General features: G+C 43.7%; 1 protein-coding gene across 1 annotated transcript in view; it reads right to left on the reverse strand.

The window, feature by feature from the left end:
* Positions 1 to 8,912, reverse strand: part of LOC123733122 (alpha-N-acetylgalactosaminide alpha-2,6-sialyltransferase 5-like) — a 14,949-nt gene extending 6,037 nt beyond the window's left edge. Inside the window, exons 1-2 of the mRNA XM_045712485.1 lie at positions 8,632 to 8,912; positions 2,088 to 2,266 (exon numbers count right to left, since the gene is read on the reverse strand). Coding sequence (XP_045568441.1) covers positions 2,088 to 2,266; positions 8,632 to 8,856 — 404 coding nt within the window. The 5' untranslated portion in view covers positions 8,857 to 8,912. The remainder of the gene's footprint in view (positions 1 to 2,087; positions 2,267 to 8,631) is intronic.
* Positions 8,913 to 21,188: the final 12,276 nt, after the last annotated feature.

Below are 21,188 nucleotides of genomic sequence, written 5' to 3' on the forward strand. Positions count from 1 at the left end.
TGAAACTCTGTTTCACTATCTGAGGGAGATGAAACTCTGACCCAATATCTGAGGGAGATCCTGAAGCATGCATGAGAGCACCAGCTGTTCTGGACAACTATGTGATTACGCTCTCCGTAGCTGATGTGAGCAAGACCTTCAAACAGGTCAACATTCACAGAGCCGCAGGGCCAGACGGATTACCAGAACGTGTACTCAAAGCATGTACGGACCAACTGGCAAAGGTCTTCACTGACATTTTCAACCTCTCTCTGACTGAGTCTGTAATACCTACATGTTTCAAGCAGACCACCATAGTCCATGTGCCCAAGAGAGCGAAGGTAACCTGCCTAAATGATTACCGTCCAGTAGCACTCACGTCGGTAGCCATGATGTGCTTTGAAAGGCTGGTCATGGCTCACATCAACACCATCATCCCAGAACCCCTAGACCCACTCCAATTTGCATACCGCCCCCTAACAGATCCACAGGTGACGCAATCTCTATTGTACTCCACACTGCTTTTTCCCACCTGGACAAAAGGAACACCTATGTGAGAATGCTGTTCATTTATTACAGCTCAGCGTTCAACACCATAGTGCCCACGAAGCTCATTACTAAGCTAAGGACTCTAGGACTAAACACCTCCCTCTGCAACTGGATCCTGGACTTCCTGAACGGACGCCCCCAGGTGGTAAGGATAGGTAACAACACGTCTGCCACTCTGATTCTCAACACTGGGGCCCCTCAGGGGTGTGTACTTAGTCCCCTCTGTACTCCCTGTTCACCCATGACTGCGTGGCCAAACACGACTCCAACACCATCATTAAGTTTGCTAACGACACAACAGTGGTAGGCCTGATCACCGACAATGATGAGATGGCCTATAGGGAGGAGGTCAGAGATCTGGCAGTGTGGTGCCTTTCTGTCAATGTGAGCAAGACAAAGGAGATGATCGTGGACTTCAGGAAAAGGAAGGACTAAGAGGCCCCAATTAACACCTATGGGACTGAAGAGGAGCGGGTCGAGAGTTTCAAGTTCCTTGGTGTCCACATCACCAACAAACTAGCATGGTCCAAACACACCAAGACAGTTATGAAGAGGGCACGACAACACATTTTCCCCCTCAGGAGAAATCAGGAGACTCCAGTCACCCAAGTTATAGACTGTTCTCTCTGCTACCACACGGCAAACGGTACCGGAGCACCAAGTCTAGGACCATAAGGCTCCTTAACAGCTTAACAAGCCATAAGACTGCAGAGCAACTAATCAAATGGCCACCCGGACTATTTACATTAACCCCCCCCACTTTGTTTTACACTGCTGCTGCTCGCTGTTTATTACCTATGCAGTCACTTTACAAATCACCTCGACTAACCTGTACCCCCGCACATTGACTCGGTACCGGTACCCCCTGTATATAGCCTCATTACTACCTGGTACCCCCTGTATATAGCCTCCACATGGACTCTGTATCGGTAACCCCAGTATATAGCCTCATTACTACCTGGTAACCCTTGTATAGAGCCTCCACATTGACTCTGTACCGTAACACCCTGTATATAGCCTCCACTTTGACTGTGTACCGTAACACCCTGTATATAGCCTCATTATTGTTATGTACATTTACTTTTTGATTGATTAGATTTTTTCCCTTTAGTTTATATAGTAAATATATTAGTAACTCAATCTCTTAAACTGCATTGTTGGCTAAGGGCTTATAAGTAAGCATTTCACGGTAAGGGAAATACACCTGTTATATTCAGCATTTCACGGTAAGGTCTACACCTGTTATATTCAGCACATGTGACAAATACAATTTGATTTGATAATTTTTTTGAATTTGAGATTAAGTTCTTTCTTCAAAATCAATCATATATATATATTTGAAGAAAAAAAAGCCAAAATGTTGGCAATTCTGATCACGACTTCTAATGTAACTTTTGTAATGTTTTCCTTTCTTTAAAGGAAGCAGTTTACTTATTTATTCAAATTTACTTTGGGAGATAACGCAAGTCTTCAAGTCTCATGCACGGTTCATCTCTGACTCTGAGCCACTTTTGTCACACATCATTTTTACAGTACTCTAGCTTGCAGGTAAAACTCACCTGTCCTTGCCCGTCTCCTTCTTGAAGAGTTCGTCAAACTGCAGCATCTTCTGCCTGGAGATCATGTAGACTTTTAGTTTGGGCAGCACCTGGTTCATCAACCTCAGGTTATTGTAGACCAGACCTTTCCCATCCCGCCGCATGTAACTACTGGGCCCCCAGAAGATAAACACTGTGTCCTGGAGGGAGGAGAATGTAATGTAATGTTACTACTGATAAACACTGTGTCCTGGAGGGAGGAGAATGTAATGTAATGTAACTACTGATAAACACTGTGTCCTGGAAGGAGGAGAATGTAATGTTACTACTGATAAACACTGTGTCCTGGAGGGAGGAGAATGTAATGTAATGTTACTACTGATAAACACTGTGTCCTGGAGGGAGGAAAATGTAATGAAATGTAACTACTGATAAACACTGTGTCCTGGAGGGAGGAGAATGTAATGTTACTACTGATAAACACTGTGTCCTGGAGGGAGGAGAATGTAATGTAATGTTACTACTGATAAACACTGTGTCCTGGAGGGAGGAGAATGTAATGTAATGTTACTACTGATAAACACTGTGTCCTGGAGGGAGGAGAATGTAATGTAATGTTACTACTGATAAACACTGTGTCCTGGAGGGAGGAGAATGTAATGTAATGTTACTACTGATAAACACTGTGTCCTGGAGGGAGGAGAATGTAATGTAATGTTACTACTGATAAACACTGTGTCCTGAAGGGAGGAGAATGTAATGTAATGTTACTACTGATAAACACTGTGTCCTGGAGGGAGGAGAATGTAATGTAATGTTACTACTGATAAACACTGTGTCCTGGAGGGAGGAGAATGTAATGTAATGTTACTACTGATAAACACTGTGTCCTGGAGGGAGGAGAATGTAATGTAATGTTACTACTGATAAACACTGTGTCCTGGAGGAGGAGAATGTAATGTAATGTTACTACTGATAAACACTGTGTCCTAGAGGGAAGAGAATGTAATGTTACATGGAACATTACCAACTGTGCTATTTTCTTTGTTTTTTTCGCATTGTTTGTAACTTATTTTCGACATAATGTTGCTGCTACCGTCTCTTATGACCGAAAAGAACTTCTGGACATCAGAACACCGATTACTCACCTCGAACTGGACAAAGATTTTATCTTTAACCTGTTAGGGCTAGGGGGCAGTATTTGCACGGCTCGATAAAAAAATGTACCCGATTTAATCTGGTTACTAATCCTACCCAGTAACTAGAATATGCATATACTTATTATATATGGATAGAAAACACTCTAAAGTTTCTAAAACTGTTTGAATGGTGTCTGTGAGTATAACAGAACTCATTTGGCAGGCAAAAGCCTGAGACATTTTCTGACAGGAAGTGGATACCTGATGTGTTGTATTACCTTTAAACCTATGCCATTGAAAAACACAGGGGCTGAGGAATATTTTGGCACTTCCTATTGCTTCCACTAGATGTCACCAGCCTTTACAAAGTGTTTTGAGTCTTCTGGAGGGAGATCTGACCTAACAAGAGCCATGGAACGATGATGGCCCATTAGACACCTGGCGTGCGAGTTCATGTTGGGTACCCTCGTTCCAATACGTTATAAAAGAGTATGCATTCGTCCACCGTGAATATTATTCATGTTCTGGTTAAAAAGGCCCTAATGATTTATGCTATACAACGTTTGACATGTTTGAACGAACGTAAATATATTTTTTCCCTCATTCATTAAGTGAAGTCCGGCGGGCTTAGATCATGTGCTAACAAAACGGAGATTTTTGGACATAAATGATGAGCTTTTTTGAACAAAACTACATTCGTTATGGACCTGTGATACCTGGAAGTGACATCTGATGAAGAGAATCAAAGGTAATGGATTATTTACATAGTATTTTCGATTTTAGATCTCCCCAACATGACGACTAGTCTGTATCGCAACGCGTATTTTTCTGGGCGCAGTGCTCAGATTATTGCAAAGTGTGATTTCCCAGTAAGGTTATTTTTAAATCTGGCAAGTTGATTGCGTTCAAGAGATGTAAATCTATAATTCTTTAAATGACAATATAATATTTTACCAATGTTTTCTAATTTTAATTATTTAATTTGTGAGGCTGACTTGACTGCCGGTTATTGGAGGGAAACGATTTCCTCAACATCAATGCCATAGTAAAACGCTGTTTTTGGATATAAATATGAACTTGATAGAACTAAAAATGCATGCATTGTCTAACATAATGTCCTAGGAGTGTCATCTGATGGAGATTGTAAAAGGTTAGTGCATCATTTTAGCTGGTTTTATGGTTTTGGTGACCCTGTCTTTGAATTGACAAAACATTACACACAACTCTTGTAAATGTACTGTCCTAACATACTCTAAATTTATGCTTTCGCCGTAAAACCTTTTTGAAATCGTAAAACGTGGTTAGATTAAGGAGATGTTTATCTTTCAAAGGGTGTAAAATAGTTGTATGTTTGAAAAATGTGAATTTTGACATTTATTTGGATTCAAATTTGCCGCTCTTGAAATGCACCTGCTGTTGATGGAGTGCACCACGGGGGGGACGCTAGCGTCCCACCTAGCCCATAGAGGTTAATGATTCCGACGCAAAGGATATACTGCTGTGTTGAGACAAGGCCCAAATCCCCGTCATCAGCGTGAAGAAAAGACGGAGAAAAAGAGGGAGGAGGGCGGGGTGCCTTGTAAGAATTCGCCGACAAGTAGGTAAACCACCACTATTATTGGCCAATAATTGGGGAAAAAAACAAGACTATCCTACCAACGGGACATTAAAATCTGTAATATTTTATGTTTCACCGAGACGTGGCTGAACGACGACACGGATAATATAGAGCTGGCTGGCTTCTCTGTGTATAGGCAGGACAGAGCAGCTACGTCTGGTAAGACGAGAGGTGGTGCTATGTGTCTATTTATCAATAGCTGCTGGTGCGCGATGTCTAATATTAACCTGTTAGGGCTAGGGGGCAGTATTGACATGGCTGGATAAAAAACATACCCGATTTAATCTGGTTACTACTCCTGCCCAGTAACTAGAATATGCATATCATTATTGGCTTTGGATAGAAAACACCCTAAAGTTTCTAAAACTGTTTGGATGGTGTCTGTGAGTATAACAGAACTCATATGGCAGGCCAAAACCTGAGAAGATTCCATGCAGGAAGTGGCCTGTCTGACAAGTTGTGTTTCATCTGGGCTCTTTTTATTCAAGACTTAGGATCTTTGCAATAACGTGACACTTCCTACGGCTCCCATAGGCTCTCAGAGCCCGGGAAAAAGCTGAAGGATATCGAGGCAGGCTCTGGCTGAAACACATTATCGCGTTTGGCAAGTGGCCGATCAGAGTACTGTGGGCTTAGGCGCGTGCCCGAGTCGACCGAATGCTTTATTTTCTTTCCTCTGTTTACCTAAATGCAGATGCCAGGTCGGAATATTATCGCTTTTTTACGAGAAAAATGGCATAAAAATTGATTTTAAACAGCGGTTGACATGCTTCGAAGTACGCTAATGGAATATTTAGAATTTTTTGTCACGAATTGCGCCATGCTCGTCACCCTTATTTACCCTTTCGGATAGTGTCTTGAACGCACGAACAAAACGCCGCTGTTTGGATATAACTATGGATTATTTTGAACCAAACCAACATTTGTTATTGAAGTAGAAGTCCTGGGAGTGCATTCTGACGAAGACAGCAAAGGTAATAACATTTTTCTTATAGTAAATGTGACTTTTCTGAGTGCTAAACTTGCTTGGTGTCTAAATAGCTAGCCCTGTGATGCTGGGCTATCTACTGAGAATATTGCAAAATGTGCTTTCACCGAAAAGCTATTTTAAAATCGGACATATCGAGTGCATAGAGGAGTTCTGTATCTATAATTCTTAAAATAATTGTTATGCTTTTTGTGAATGTTTATCGTGAGTAATTTAGTAAATTCACCGGCAGTGTTCGGTGGGAATGCTAGTCACATGCTAGTCACATGCTAATGTAAAAAGCTGTTTTTTGATATAAATATGAACTTGATTGAACAAAACATGCATGTATTGTATAACATAATGTCCTAGGGTTGTCATCTGATGAAGATCAAAGGTTAGTGCTGCATTTAGCTGTGGTTTGGGTTTATGTGACATTATATGCTAGCTTGAAAAATGGGTGTATGATTATTTCTGGCTGGGTACTCTGCTGACATAATCTAATGTTTTGCTTTCGTTGTAAAGCCTTTTTGAAATCGGACAGTGTGGTTAGATTAATGAGAGTCTTGTCTTTAAAATGGTGTAAAATAGTCATATGTTTGAAAAATTGAAGTTTTTGCATTTCTAAGGTTTTTGAATAACGCGCCACGGGATTACACTGGCTGTTACGTAGGTGGGACGATTTGGTGCCACCTATCCTAGAGAGGTTAAAGAAGTTTCGAGGTATTGCTCACCTGAGGTAGAGTACCTTATGATAAGCTGTAGACCACACTATCTACCAAGAGAGTTCTCATCTATATAATTCATAGCCATCTATTTACCACCACAAACTGATGCTGGCACTAAGACCACACTCAACCAGCTGTATAAGGCCATAAGCAAACAAGAAAATGCTCATCCAGAAGCAGCGCTCCTAGTGGCCAGGGACTTAAATGTAGGCAAACTTAAATCCATTTTACCTCATTTCTACCAGCATGTCACATGATCACCTTTGCTCCACACACAGAGACCCGTACAAAGCTCTCCCTCGCCCTCCATTTGGCAAATCTGACCATAATTCTATCCTCCTGATTCCTGCTTACAAGCAAAAAATAAAGCAGGAAGTACCAGTGACTCGCTCAATACGGAAGTGGTCAGATGACGCGGATGCTAGGCTACAGGACTGTTTTGCAGCACAGACTGGAATATGTTCCGGGGATTGATCCAATGGCATTGAAGAGTATATCACCTCAGTCACCAGCTTCATCGATAAGTGCATCGACGACGTCATCCCAACAGTGACCGTACGTACATTTCCCAACCAGAAGCAATGGATTTCAGGCAACATCCGCACCGAGCTAAAGGCTAGAGTTGCCGCTTTCAAGCAGCAGGACACTGATCCGGACGCTTATAAAAAATCCCACTATGACCTCAGACGACCCAGGCAACGCGTCAATAGAAGACTAAGATTGATTCCTTCTACACCGGCTCTGATGGTCGTCGGATGGGGCAGGGCTTGAAAACTATTACGGATTACAAAGGGAAACCGAAGCACGAGCTGCCCAGTGACGCGAACCTACCAGATGAGCTAAATACCTTTTATGCTCGCTTCGAGGCAAGCAACACTGGAGCATGCATGAGAGCACCAGCTGTTCTGGGCGACTGTGTGATCACGCTCTCCGTAGCCAATGTGAGTAAGACCTTTAAACTGGTCAACATTCAAAAAAGACGCGGGGCCAGACGGATTACCAGGACGTGTACTCAAAGCATGCGCGGACCAACTGGCAGGTGTCTTCACTGACATAACACTGTGACCTATAGAGTCCCCAGTAGATAACACTGTGACCTATAGAGTCCCCCAGTAGATAACACTGTGACCTATAGAGTCCCCCAGTAGATAACACTGTGACCTATAGAGTCCCCCAGTAGATAACACTGTGACCTATAGAGTCCCCAGTAGATAACACTGTGACCTATAGAGTCCCCAGTAGATAACACTGTGACCTATAGAGTCCCCCAGTAGGTAACACTGTGACCTATAGAGTCCCCCAGTAGGTAACACTGTGTCCTATAGAGTCCCCCAGTAGATAACACTGTGACCTTTAGGGTCCCCAGTAGATAACACTGTGACCTATAGGGTCCCCAGTAGATAACACTGTGACCTATAGGGTCCCCAGTAGATAACACTGTGACCTATAAAGTCCCCCAGTAGATAACACTGTGACCTATAGAGTCCCCAGTAGATAACACTGTGACCTATAGAGTCCCCAGTAGATAACACTGTGACCTATAGAGTCCCCAGTAGATAACACTGTGACCTATAGAGTCCCCAGTAGATAACACTGTGACCTATAGAGTCCCCCAGTAGATAACACTGTGACCTATAGAGTCCCCAGTAGATAACACTGTGACCTATAGAGTCCCCCAGTAGATAACACTGTGACCTATAGAGTCCCCCAGTAGATAACACTGTGACCTATAGAGTCCCCCAGTAGATAACACTGTGATCTATAGAGTCCCCCAGTAGGTAACACTGTGAAAGCATTAATGAAAACACTTATGTGGGGATTCAGTCATAGGTTTCTTTGTCGACAAGCGCACTGCACTATTGACAATGTGCCTTTTTTGAGGGAATTTAATTGAATGCAAGTAAAACATGTATCAACAATAGTCCTATATTGTCCCCAGTAGTAAAACATTCATCAACAACATGCAGAAAGAACTAATGGAAGTACATCAGAAAGGAGAGGCTGAGTAGGGACTTGGTAACCCCGTCGTAATATGTGTAGTTTCGAGTCGAGAGTATTGCTGTTCAAACCGGCACACAAGATCCACATTTAAAATCCCAGAGAATCATCTAACCTGGGATGCGTTGAGCAGTTCGTGGCGGTTACGTAGGACCCTCTGCATGCTGGAGTGAGCGATGACACGTAGCGAGGTGCGGCGCCCGACGTCTCGCCCGTAACCCAGCGCCGTGGGGGCGTCGTTCATACGGATGACACACTCTGCCCGGTCGATCTCCTCGCCGCGACCACCACCCATCAGGTGACCAGAGCTGGTGACCAACGCACAGCTATGGCAGTGCATTTTCAGAGGCTGGGGGAAGAGAGGAATGTTTTGTTATTTTAGTAGAGAGAGGGAGGAAATGGGAGAGGATGAGAGAGAGAGGAATGTTTTGTTATTTTAGTAGAGAGAGGGAGGAAGGGGGAGAAGATGAGGGAGAGAGGAATGTTTTGTTATTTTAGTAGAGAGAGGGAGGAAGAGGACCAGGACCAGAGGGACAGGACCAGAGGGAGAGGACTAGAGGGACAGGACCAGGACCAGAGGGAGAGGTCCAGAGGGAGAGGACCAGAGGGAGAGGACCAGCGGGACAGGACCAGCGGGAGAGGACCAGAGGGACATTTTTACATTTTTTTTTACATTTTAGTCATTTAGCAGACGCTCTTATCCAGAGCGACTTACAGTAGTGAATGCATACATTTCATACCATGCATTTAAAAAAAAAATTGTACTGGCCCCCCATGGGAATCGAACCCACAACCCTGGCGTTGCACACACCATGCTGGCGTTGCAAACACCATGCTCTACCAACTGAGCCACAGGGACAGGACCAGCAGAGGGACAGGACCAGCAGAGGGACAGGACCAGCAGAGGGACAGGACCAGCAGAGGGACAGGACCAGCAGAGGGACAGGACCAGCAGAGGGACAGGACCAGCAGAGGGACAGGACCAGCAGAGGGACAGGACCACCAGAGGGACAGGACCAGAGGGACAGGACCAGAGGGACAGGACCAGAGGGAGAGGACCAGAGGGAGAGGACCAGAGGGAGAGGACCAGAGGGAGAGGACCAGAGGGAGAGGACCAGAGGTGGACTCCAATCAAGTTGTAAAAACATCTCAAGGAGGATCAATGGAAACAAGATGCACCTGAGCTCCTTTTCGAGTCTAATAGCAAAAGGACTGAATACTTTTGTAAATAAGATATTTCTGTTTTTTTATTTGTAATAAATTTGCAAACATTTCTAAAGAACAGTTTTTGCTTTGTAATTATGGGGTGTTGTGTGTAAATTGATAAGAAAAAAAACGATTTAATCAATGTTAGAATAAGGCTGTAACGTAACAAAATGTGGAAAAAGTGAAGGTGTCTGAATACTTCCTGAATGCACTGTCTGGTTTTCTTTATGCATATCCCCATAGGAATTATTCCCAATGACTGCTGTAAAAGCTCCTGGCATTATAGAAGGCTGATCTTTGGCTAGGCCATATGGATAAAGAGAGAGTGTGTGGTGTGCACATGTGTGTGTGTGTGTGTGTGTGTGTGTGTGTGTGTGTGTCCAGGTCTGGAGGGCAGTAGCCTTCCTTCCGGAAGTTTTCAATTTCCGGTCTGTGTGCGTGCGTGTGATCACCCCGAGACAGGACAAACAAACTCCGTTCTTTAAATCAATGATATGCAAACCAGGTGTAGAAACACTGAAATATCTCCTTGGCAACAATATGATAATGACTCATATTCTAATGAGCATGACAATAACGAAGCCAGTGTGGGGCCCCTGGCCAATCATCACTGCTTTGAGTGGTGCTCCCACAGAGAACAGGAAATGTGCAATACTCAATATGATGAGAGACAGAGAGAAAGTGGCGGAGAGGGAGAGAGGGTGAAAAAGAGAGGAGAGATACCAATTAGGATCAACAGCATGGGAGAGAGATAAGACGAGGGAGAGGAAAGAGAGATACCAACTAGATTCAATAGTAACAGCTGGGTAAAGAATCAGGTGTTGCTTTAAGAGCGCTATCGAGACAATAATATATATAATAATAATGATGTGTGTGGATCAGGAAGCCCGCTGAGACCGGTCTGCCCCTCACCATGTCTCACCACCCATTAGACAGCATTCTGGGTAGGAAGAGAGGGAGAGTCTCCACTGGGAGCTAATGAAGAAAGGGGAGTGAGGAAACGAAAGAGAGGAGGAGAGGAAAATTATGAGAGAGAAGATGAGAGGAGGAATGGACAGAGGGAATGAAAGAAAGGAGAGGAGAGAAAGAGGAGGAGAGGAGATGGACGCAATTAAGAGGATTCTGGTGGCCGGTGATCATTCTGAGGATGACATCTAGAGCTCCCAGTACATGTTAGAGCTCCCAGTACACCGTTAGAGCTCCCAGTACACCCTTAGAGCTCCCAGTACACCTTAGAGCTCTCTGTACATGTTAGAGCACCCAGTACATGTTAGAGCTCCCAGTACATGTTAGAGCTCCCAGTACACCGTTAGAGCTCTCTGTACATGTTAGAGCTCCCAGTACATGTTAGAGCTCCCAGTACACCATTAGAGCTCCCAGTACATGTTAGAGCTCCCAGTACATGTTAGAGCTCCCAGTACACGTTAGAGCTCTCTGTACAGCATTAGAGCTCCCTGTACATGTTAGAGCTCCCAGTACACCATTAGAGCTCCCAGTACACCATTAGAGCTCCCAGTCCATGTTAGAGCTCCCAGTACACGTCAGAGCTCCCTGTACATGTTAGAGCTCCCAGTACACGTTAGAGCTCCCAGTACACGTTAGAGTTCCCAGTACACGTTAGAGCTCCCAGTACACCATTAGAGCTCCCAGTACACCATTAGAGCTCCCAGTACACCATTAGAGCTCCCAGTACATGTTTCGAGCTCCCAGTACATGTTAGAGCTCCCAGTACATGTTTGAGCTCCCAGTACACCGTTAGAGCTCTCTGTACATGTTTGAGCTCCCAGTACATGTTTGAGCTCCTAGTACACCATTAGAGCTCCCAGTACACCATTAGAGCTCCCAGTACATGTTAGAGCTCCCAGTACATGTTAAAGCTCCCAGTACACGTTAGAGCTCCCAGTACACGTTAGAGCTCCCAGTACACGTTAAAGCTCCCAGTACACGTTAGAGCTCCCAGTACATGTTAGACCTCCCAGTACATGTTAAAGCTCCCAGTACACGTTAGAGCACTCTGTACAGCGTTAGAGCTCCCAGTACACATTAAAGCTCCCAGTACACATTAGAGCTCCCTGTACATGTTAGAGCTCCCAGTACACCATTAGAGCTCCCAGTACATGTTAGAGCTCCCAGTACATGTTAGCGCTCCCAGTACACCATTAGAGCTCCCAGTACATGTTAGAGCTCCCAGTACACGTTAGAGCTCCCTGTACAAGTTAGAGCTCCCAGAACACCGTTACAGCTCCCAGTACACCGTTACAGCTCCCAGTACATGTTAGAGCTCCCAGTACACGTTAGAGCTCCCAGTTATGTTAAAGCTCCCAGTACACGTTAGAGCACTCTGTACAGCGTTAGAGCTCCCAGTACACGTTAGAGCTCCCAGTACACATTAGAGCTCCCTGTACATGTTAGAGCTCCCTGTACATGTTAGAGCTCCCAGTACACATTAGAGCTCCCAGTTATGTTAAAGCTCCCAGTACACGTTAGAGCACTCTGTACAGCGTTAGAGCTCCCAGTACACGTTAGAGCTCCCAGTACACGTTAGAGCTCCCTGTACATGTTAGAGCTCCCTGTACACCATTAGAGCTCCCTGTACACCATTAGAGCTCCCAGTACATGTTAGAGCTCCCAGTACATGTTAGAGCTCCCAGTACACCATTAGAGCTCCCAGTACATGTTAGAGCTCCCAGTAAACGTTAGAGCTCCCTGTACACGTTAGAGCTCCCTGTACAAGTTAGAGCTCCCAGTACACCGTTACAGCTCCCAGTACACCGTTACAGCTCCCAGTACACCGTTACAGCTCCCAGTACCCCCTCCCCCACTGTCCAATTTACAGTAGCTATTACAGTGAAAGAATACCATGCTATTGTTTGAGGAGAGAGCACAGTTATGAACTTGAAAATGTATTAAGCTCATGGGGATTGTTGTGGAAGAGGTTACATGTCATCCAAATGGTAAATATAACTAAATATTTTTTATATCAAACAAGTCTGCACTATGTTGAACATTAATTGGACGCCGGGCTAGCTAACTAGCTAGCTGGTAGTGCTAGCTAATTTTAGCTAGCCATAGGCCTTGCTCTAACCAAATGCTACAACGTTATGGACAGTAATGGACAGTGTGATGACTTCTGTTTGCAAGTCCATAACTATGATTCTACTTCCTGATCTAGACTCTTGTGTTGGATCTTATTGGCTTCCAGGGGAGAGGGTGCAAAAATGGGAGCCAGCCTTCAGCTTTGCAAAGCCGGGAGAACTCCGATCCATTGCCAAATAGGGTTAGTAAACATAGTCACCGAATTAAACCAGTGCCATTTCATGTCCTGGGCCCATATTCATAAAGCATCTTAGAGCAGGAGTGCTGATCTAGCTAGCTAGTAATGCATCAGTCAAAATGAAATGCTAGAAAATGTCCAACATATCTGAGAACTTATTCTTATTCTAAAAAACATTGAGATGATACCTTTACAATTGCTTTACCATGTAATTAGATTTTTTGTTGTTGAATGTTGTGAAAACCAAATTATATATGGATGTGGCTGTAAATGCTACATCATCATTCTCCATCGCCCAGTGTGCTTCAATAGGACAAAGTGTGCTACCATTATGAATGGTGGTGTACAATATACTGCTGAAATACCTGGGTAATTTTACTGCAAGAAATGCTTAATTCTGCATGAGTAAATATTAAGGTTATGTGACAAGTTATAGACCTACAGTCAGTGTCCAGATTTCAGTCTACGGGATCGGTATATATATATATATATATGTGGCTGTAAATACTACTCCATCAGCCAGTGTGCTTCAATAGGACAAAGTGGAAAGAGTCACTCTCTGTGCTATCGTTATGAATGATAGTGTAGTGTACAATCTACTGCTGAAATACCTTTGTTGTTTATGACAATATATTCCACTCATTATCTGAATTTCATTTCCATACACTGTAAGCAAAGAGACAGGCGATACTGTATAAGCTAACAATGGTGCAGGAGGGGACGGCTGCCGTTTCACGGGTTCCTAACCAATTGTGCTATTTTGTATGTTTTTTCGCATTGTTATCAACTTATTTTGTACATAATGTTGCTGCTACCGTCTCTTATGACCGAAAAGAGCTTCTGGACATCAGATCAGCGATTACTCACCTCGAACTTGATGAAGATGTTTTCTTTAATGAGTCTGACGTGAAGGATATACTGCTTCTCTGAGACCAGGCCCAAATCCCTGTCATTCACGTAAAGAAAAGACGGAAATACAGGGGGCGGAGATCAGGGTGCTTTGTGAGAATTCGGCTGTAACAAGGTGAGTGACCGGTTGCCGGGAAGTCAGGCGCAGGAGAGCAGAGATGGGTGATAACAGGAGAATTTTAATATACACCCTGGCCCAAAAGCACAGGTGAGGCAGCACAAAGCACAACCACGGTAATATGAACCGGATTTAAACAAAACAAACAAACCTAAGTTTGATACAAACCTAGCGCAAGCCAGCCTGTAGCGTAATGCCACAACACAAAGAACAATTCCACACACAGACATGGGGGAAACAGAGGATAATATACATTTAGACTGAGGAGGGAATGTGAACCAGGTGTGCGGGAAAACAAGACAAAACAAATGGAAAATGAAAGGAGGAGCAGCGATGGCTAGAAAACCGGTGACGTCGATCGCCGAACGCCGCCCAAACAAGGAGAGGGACCGACTTCGGCGGAAGTCTTGACATCGGCGGCGAGTGGGTAACCCGCCTCTACCATCTGTTCTATTGGCCATCATGCAATCACTGAAGAATAAACTGAATGAGCTCGGTTCAAAACTATCCTACCAACGTGACATTCAAAAACGGTGATATCTTATGTTTCACCGAGCCGTGGCTGAAATACGACATGGATAATATACAGTTGGCTGTCCATTGGCAGGACAGAGCAGCTACGTCCGGTAAGACGAGGGGTGGGGGTGTGTGTCTATTTGTCAATAACGACGACGCCAAAGAACATGGCTGACGTTTTACATTCTCCAATTGTGTTATTTGGTTCATTTTGCGTGAAGAAAAGATGCAGGAAAGGGGCTGCAGATCGGGCAGCCTTCTGAGAATCCATAGGTGAGCGAGTAAACTCCCACTGCCATCCGTTCTTCTTGCTAACATGCAATCATTGGAAAATAAAATTGATGACCTACTATTAAGATTATCCTACCAACGGGACATTAAAAACTGTAACATCTTATGTTTCACCGAGACGTGGCTGAATGACAATACGGACAATATAGAGGTAGCGGGATTTTCCATGTACCAGCAGAACAGAGACTCTACCTCCGGTAAGACGAGTGGTGGGGGTGTGTGTCTATTTGTCAATAACAGCTGGTGCACGATGTCTAATATTAAGGTAGTCTGAGGTAGAGTATCTCATGATAAGCTGTAAACCAAACTATCTACCATGAGAGTTTTCATCTATATTTTTCCACCACAAACCGACGCTGGTACTAACATGGCACTCAACCAACTCTATAAGGCCAAAAGCAAACAAGAGAATGTTCAACCAGAAGCAGCGCTCCTAGTGTCCAGGGAATTTAATGCCGCCAAACCGCTTTACCTATATTTTACACAAAATCCTCTGTGCTACCAGAGGGAAAAGAACTCTGGACCAACTTTACTCCACACACAGAGACGCGTACAAAGCTCTCCCTCGCCCTCCATTTGGAACATCTTACCATAATTCTATCCTCCTGATTCCTGCTAACAAGCAAAAACTAAAGCTGGAAGTACCAGTGACTCGCTCAATATTGAAGTGGTCAGATGCAGGACTGTTTTGCTACGCTGCAGGACTGTTTTGCTAGCACAGACTGGAATATGTTCCGTGATTCATCCAACGGCGGAGTATACCACCTCAGTCACTGGCTTTATCAATAAGTGCATCGATGACGTCATCCCCAAAGTGACCGTACGTACATATCCCAACCAGAAGCTATGGATTACAGGCAACATCCCAACTGAGCTAAAGCCACTTTCAAGGAATGGGACACAAATCCGGACGCTTATAAGAAATCCTGCCGTGCCCTCAGACGAACAGGCAAAGCGTCAATACAGAAATAAGACTGAATCCTACTACACCAGCTCTGACGGTCGTCGGATGTGGTACGGGTTGCAAAGGGAAACCCAGCTGCGAGCTGCCCAGTGATGTGAGCCTACCAGATGGACTAAATTCCTTTTTATGCTCACTTCGAGGCAAGCAACACTGAAGCATGCACGAGAGCACCTGCTATTCCAGACGACTGTGTGATCACACTCTCCGTAGCCGATGTGAGTAAGACCTTTAAACAGGTCAACATTCACAAGGCCGCGGGGCCAGATGGATTACCAGGACGTGTACTCAAAGCATGCGCGGACCAACTGGCAGGTGTGTTCAGTGACATTTTCAACCTCTCCCTGACAGTCTGTAATACCTACATGTTTCAGGAAGACCACCATAGTCCCTATGGGACTATGCCCAAGAAAGTGAAGGTAATCAGCCTAAATGACTACCGCCCCGTAGCACTCACGGGGCAGTAGTCCCGTGAGTGCAACCCAGTATCTCTACTTGCACATCATCATCTGCACATCTATCACTCCAGTGTTAATGCTAAATTGAAATGATTTGCCTCTATGGCCTTTTCATTGCCTTACCTCCCTACTCTTCTACATTTGCACGCACTGCACATAGATTTTTTTCTATTGTGTTATTGACTGTACGTTTGTTTATGTGTAATTCTGTGTTGTTGTTTTTGTTGCACTGCTTTGCTTTATCTTGGCCAGGTCGCAGTTTTAAATGAGAACTTGTTCTCAACTGGCCTACATGGTTAAATACAGGTGGAAAAAAAACAAAAAAAACTCATGTCGGTAGCCATGAAGTGCTTTGAAAGGCTGGTCATGGCTCACATCAACACCATCATGCCAGAAACCCTAGTGTAATGTGGCCCTGTGTGTAGCTGGTGTAGAGAGTCAGGCGCAGGACAGCAGAAATTAGTAATCAATGTACTTTACTCAAAATACAAAAATACAAGGCAAATATACTAGCCCAGAAATAATGGACCGATTTACAAAGAACAATCACTCACAAACAAACATTGGGAACAGAGGGTTAAATAATAAACAGGTAATTGGGTGAGTGAAATCACGTGTGTAAGACTAAGACAAAACAAATGGAAAATGAAAAGTGGATCGGTGGTGGCTAGAAGGCCGGTGACGTCGACCGCCGAATGCCGCCTGAACAAGGGGAGGGACCGACTTCGGCGGAAGTCGTGACACCTAGACCCACTCCAATTCGCATACCGCCCCAACAGATCCACAGATGACGCAATCTCAATCGCACTCCACACTGCCCTTTCCCACCTGGATCTGAACACCTATGTGAGAATGCTGTTCATTGACTACAGCTCAGCGTTCAACACCATCGTGCACACAAAGCTCATCACTAAGCTAAGGACTCTGGGACTAAAACACCTCAGTCTGCAACTGGATCCTGGACTTCCTGACCGGACGCCCCCAGGTGATAAGGGTAGACAACAACACATCTGCCACGCTGATCCTCAACACAGGAGCCCCTCATGGTTGTGTACTTAGTCCCCTCCTGTACTCCCTGTTCTCCCATGACTGCATGGCCAACACGACTCCAACACCATCATTAAGTTTGCTGATGACACAACAGTGGTAGGCCTGATCAGCGACAATAATGAGACGGCCTATAGGGAGGAGGGCAGAGACCTGGCAGTGTGGTGCCTTTCTGTCAATGTGAGCAAGACAAAGGAGATGATCGTGGACTACAGGAAAAGGAAGGCGGAACACGCTCCCATTCACATCGACGGGGCTGTAGTGGAGCGGTCGAGAGTTTCAAGTTCCTTGGTGTCCACATTACCAACAAACTATCATGGTCCAAACACACCAAGAAAGTTGTGAATAGGGCACGACAACGCCTTTTCCCCCTTAGGAGACTGAAAAGATTTGGCATGGGTCCCCAGATTTTCAAAAAGTTCTACAGTTGCACCATCGAGAGCATCTGACCGGTTGCATCACCGCCTGGTATGGGAACTGCTCGGTATCTGACTGTAAGGCGCTACAGAGGGTAGTGCGTACAGCCCAGTACATCACTGGGGCCAAGCTTCCTGCCTTCCAGGACTTATATACCGTAAATTCCGGACTATAAGCCGCAACTTTTTTCCCAGGCTTTGAACCTCGCGGCTTAAACAATGACACGGCTAATATATGGATTTTTCCCGCTTTCAATTTTTTTTCTAAAAAAAAAACACATTCTGTGACGTGCTCAGTTTTTTGGCGGCATGAAGCTTTCATTAGACCAATGAAATTGCCGAACGGGTTAAGGTCAAACAACTTTTTTGTTTACTGTTTAGATTAAATCGAGCGCTCTCAAACTTCCCATCATTCTGATTACGGTAGTCATTTTGTCACCCTCATCATGGCAAAGACACGGAGAAATGCATATGATGCAGCTTTCAAAATGAAGGCGATTGATCTGGCTGTTGGAAAAGGAAATAGAGCTGCTGCACGGGAGCTTGGTCTTAATGAGTCGATGATAAGACGTTGGAAACAGCAGCGTGAGGAATTGACTCAGTGCAAAAAGACAACTAAAGCTTACTGCAAATGTTTTATTTTTTGTTACAAGCCGTGTTTCGTTAAAGCCTATTTATTTTTGTTACAAACCGTGTTTTGTTAAAGCCTATTTATTTTTGTTACAAGCCGTGTTTTGTTAAAGCCTGTGTAAAGTTCATTTGTTTCAATGTACCGGTAGGCACCTGCGGCTTATAGACATGTGCGGCTTATTTATGTTCAAAATAATATATTTTTTTTAAATTCAGTGGGTGCGGCTTATATTCAGGTGCGCTTAATAGTCCGGAAATTACGGTACTACGTGTTGTCAGAGGAAGGCCCCAAAAATTGTCAAAGACTAGTCACCCAAGTCATATACTGTTCTCTCTGCTACCTCATGGCAAGCGGTACCGGAGCGCCAAGTCTAGGTCCAAGAGTGCGCAAATCTGTCATCAAGACAAAGGGTGTTTACTTTGAAGAATCTAAAATCTAAAATATATTTAGATTTTTGTTAACACTTTCTTGGTTGCTACATGATTTCATATGTGTTATTTCATAATTTTGATGTCTTCATTATTATTCTACTGTCACACCCTGACCTTTTTATTTCTCTATTTGGTTAGGTCAGGGTGTGATGTGGGGTGGGCATTCTATGTTGTCTATTTCTTTGTTTTTGACCGAGTATGGTTCCTAATCAGAGGCAGCTGTCTATCGTTGTCTCTGATTGGGAATCATACTTAGGCAGCTTGTTTTCTATCTGAGTTTTGTGGGAGGTTATTTTCTATTTAGTATTCTGTTAACTGACAGAACTGTTGGCTTTTCGTTTTGTTACTTTGTGCGAGTGTTTTTTGATCAATAAAAATCATGAACACTTTCCACGCTGCGCTTTGGTCCACTCATTCCGATGAGAGCTGTTACATCTACATTGTAGAAAATAGTAAAAATAAAGAAAAAGCCTTAAATGAGTAGGTGTGACCAAACTTTTGACTGGTACTGTATGTTTTTCAACAACAGGTTATGGTCAATAATATAGAAGGCTGAAATCTAAAAGTACAGATCCCACAATCTCCTCATTATCAATATATTTCAACCAATCATCAGTCATTTGTGTCAGTGCAGTACATGTTGAGTGCCCTTCTCTATAAGCATGCTGAAAGTCTGTTGTTAATTTGTTTATATAGAAATAGCATTGTATTTGGCCAAACACACATTTTTTTCACCAGCTTGCTAAGAGCTGGCAGCAAGCTGATAGGTCTGCTGTTAGAACCAGTAAAGGCCGCTTTACCACTCTTGGGGAGTTGAATGACTTTGGCTTCCCTCCAGGCCTGAGGACAAAGACTTTCCTCTAGGCTCAGATTAAAGATATGACAGATAGGAGTGGCTATAGAGTCAGCTACCATCCTCAGTAGCTTTCCATCGAAGTTGTCAATGCCAGGAGGTTTGTCATTATTGATCGATAACAATAATTATTAGTTTTGTTATGCATAAATACGATGGCTCACTGTTCGTTGTTGGCATTTCCTGCCTAAATTTGCCCACCTTGCCAATGAAGTTAATCATTAAAAAAATTGGCAACATCAAATGGTTTTGTGATGAATAAGCCATCTGATTGGATTAAAGATGGAGTGGAATTTGTCTTTATGCCCATAATTTCATTTAAAATTCTCCAAAGTTTCTCCCCATCATTCTTTATATCATTGATCTTGGCTTCATAATACAGTTTCTTCTTCTTTTGTTGAGTTTAGTCACATCATTTCTCATTTTGCAGTTAGTCAGCCAGTCAGATGTGCAGCCAGTCTTATTAGCCACTCCTTTTGTCCCATCTCTTTCAACCATACAGTTTATAATTTCCTCACCAATCCATGGAGCCTTAACAGTTCTAACAGTCAGTTTCTTAATAGGTCCGTGTTTATCAATAATTGGAAGAAGCAATTTCATAAATTCATCAAGTGCAGCGTCTGGATGCTCCTCATTAATCACATCAGACCAACCAATATGTTTTAACATCATCCACATAAGAGTCACAGAAAAATATTTTATATGTCTTATACACTATTGGAACTTTGGGTCTATATTGTGATCACTGCATCCAATGGGTACGGATACAGCTTTAGAACAAAGTTCTACAGTATTAGTAAAAATGTGTTAGATACATTTATTTAAATTTTTTATTTTCACCTTTATTTAACCAGGTAGGCTAGTTGAGAACAAGTTCTCATTTGCAACTGTGAACCTGGCCAAGATAAAGCATAGCAATTCGACACATACAACAACACAGAGTTACACATGGAATAAACAAAACATACAGTCAATAATACAGTAGAACGAAAGAAAACAAAAAGTCTATATACAGTGAGTGCAAATGAGGTAAGTTAAGGCAATAAATAGGCCATGGTGGCGAAGTAATTACAATATAGCAATTAAACACTGGAATGGTAGATGTGCAGAAGATGAATGTGCAAGTAGAGATACTGGGGTGCAAAGGAGCAAGATAAATAAATAAATAAATACAGTATGGGGATGAGGTAGTTGGATGGGCTGTTTACAGATGGGCTATGTACAGGTGCAGTGATCTGTGAGCTGCTCTGACAGCTGGTGCTTAAATCTGGTGAGGGAGATATGAGTCTCCAGCTTCAGAGAATTTTGTAGTTCGTTCCAGTCATTGGTAGCAGAGAACTAGAAGGAAAGACGACCAAAGGAGGAATTGGCTTTGGGGGTGACCAGTGAAATATACCTGCTGGAGCGCGTGCTACAGGTGGGTACTGCTATGGTGACCAGTGAGCTGAGATAAGGCGGGGCTTTACCAAGCAAAGACTTGTAGATGACCTGGAGCCAGTGGGTTTGACGACGAGCATGAAGCGAGGGTCAGTATATGAATGTTACCTGATGTTAGCAAATT

The sequence above is a fragment of the Salmo salar genome, unplaced genomic scaffold (genome assembly GCF_905237065.1).
Source record: "Salmo salar unplaced genomic scaffold, Ssal_v3.1, whole genome shotgun sequence".
NCBI lineage: Eukaryota > Metazoa > Chordata > Actinopteri > Salmoniformes > Salmonidae > Salmo > Salmo salar.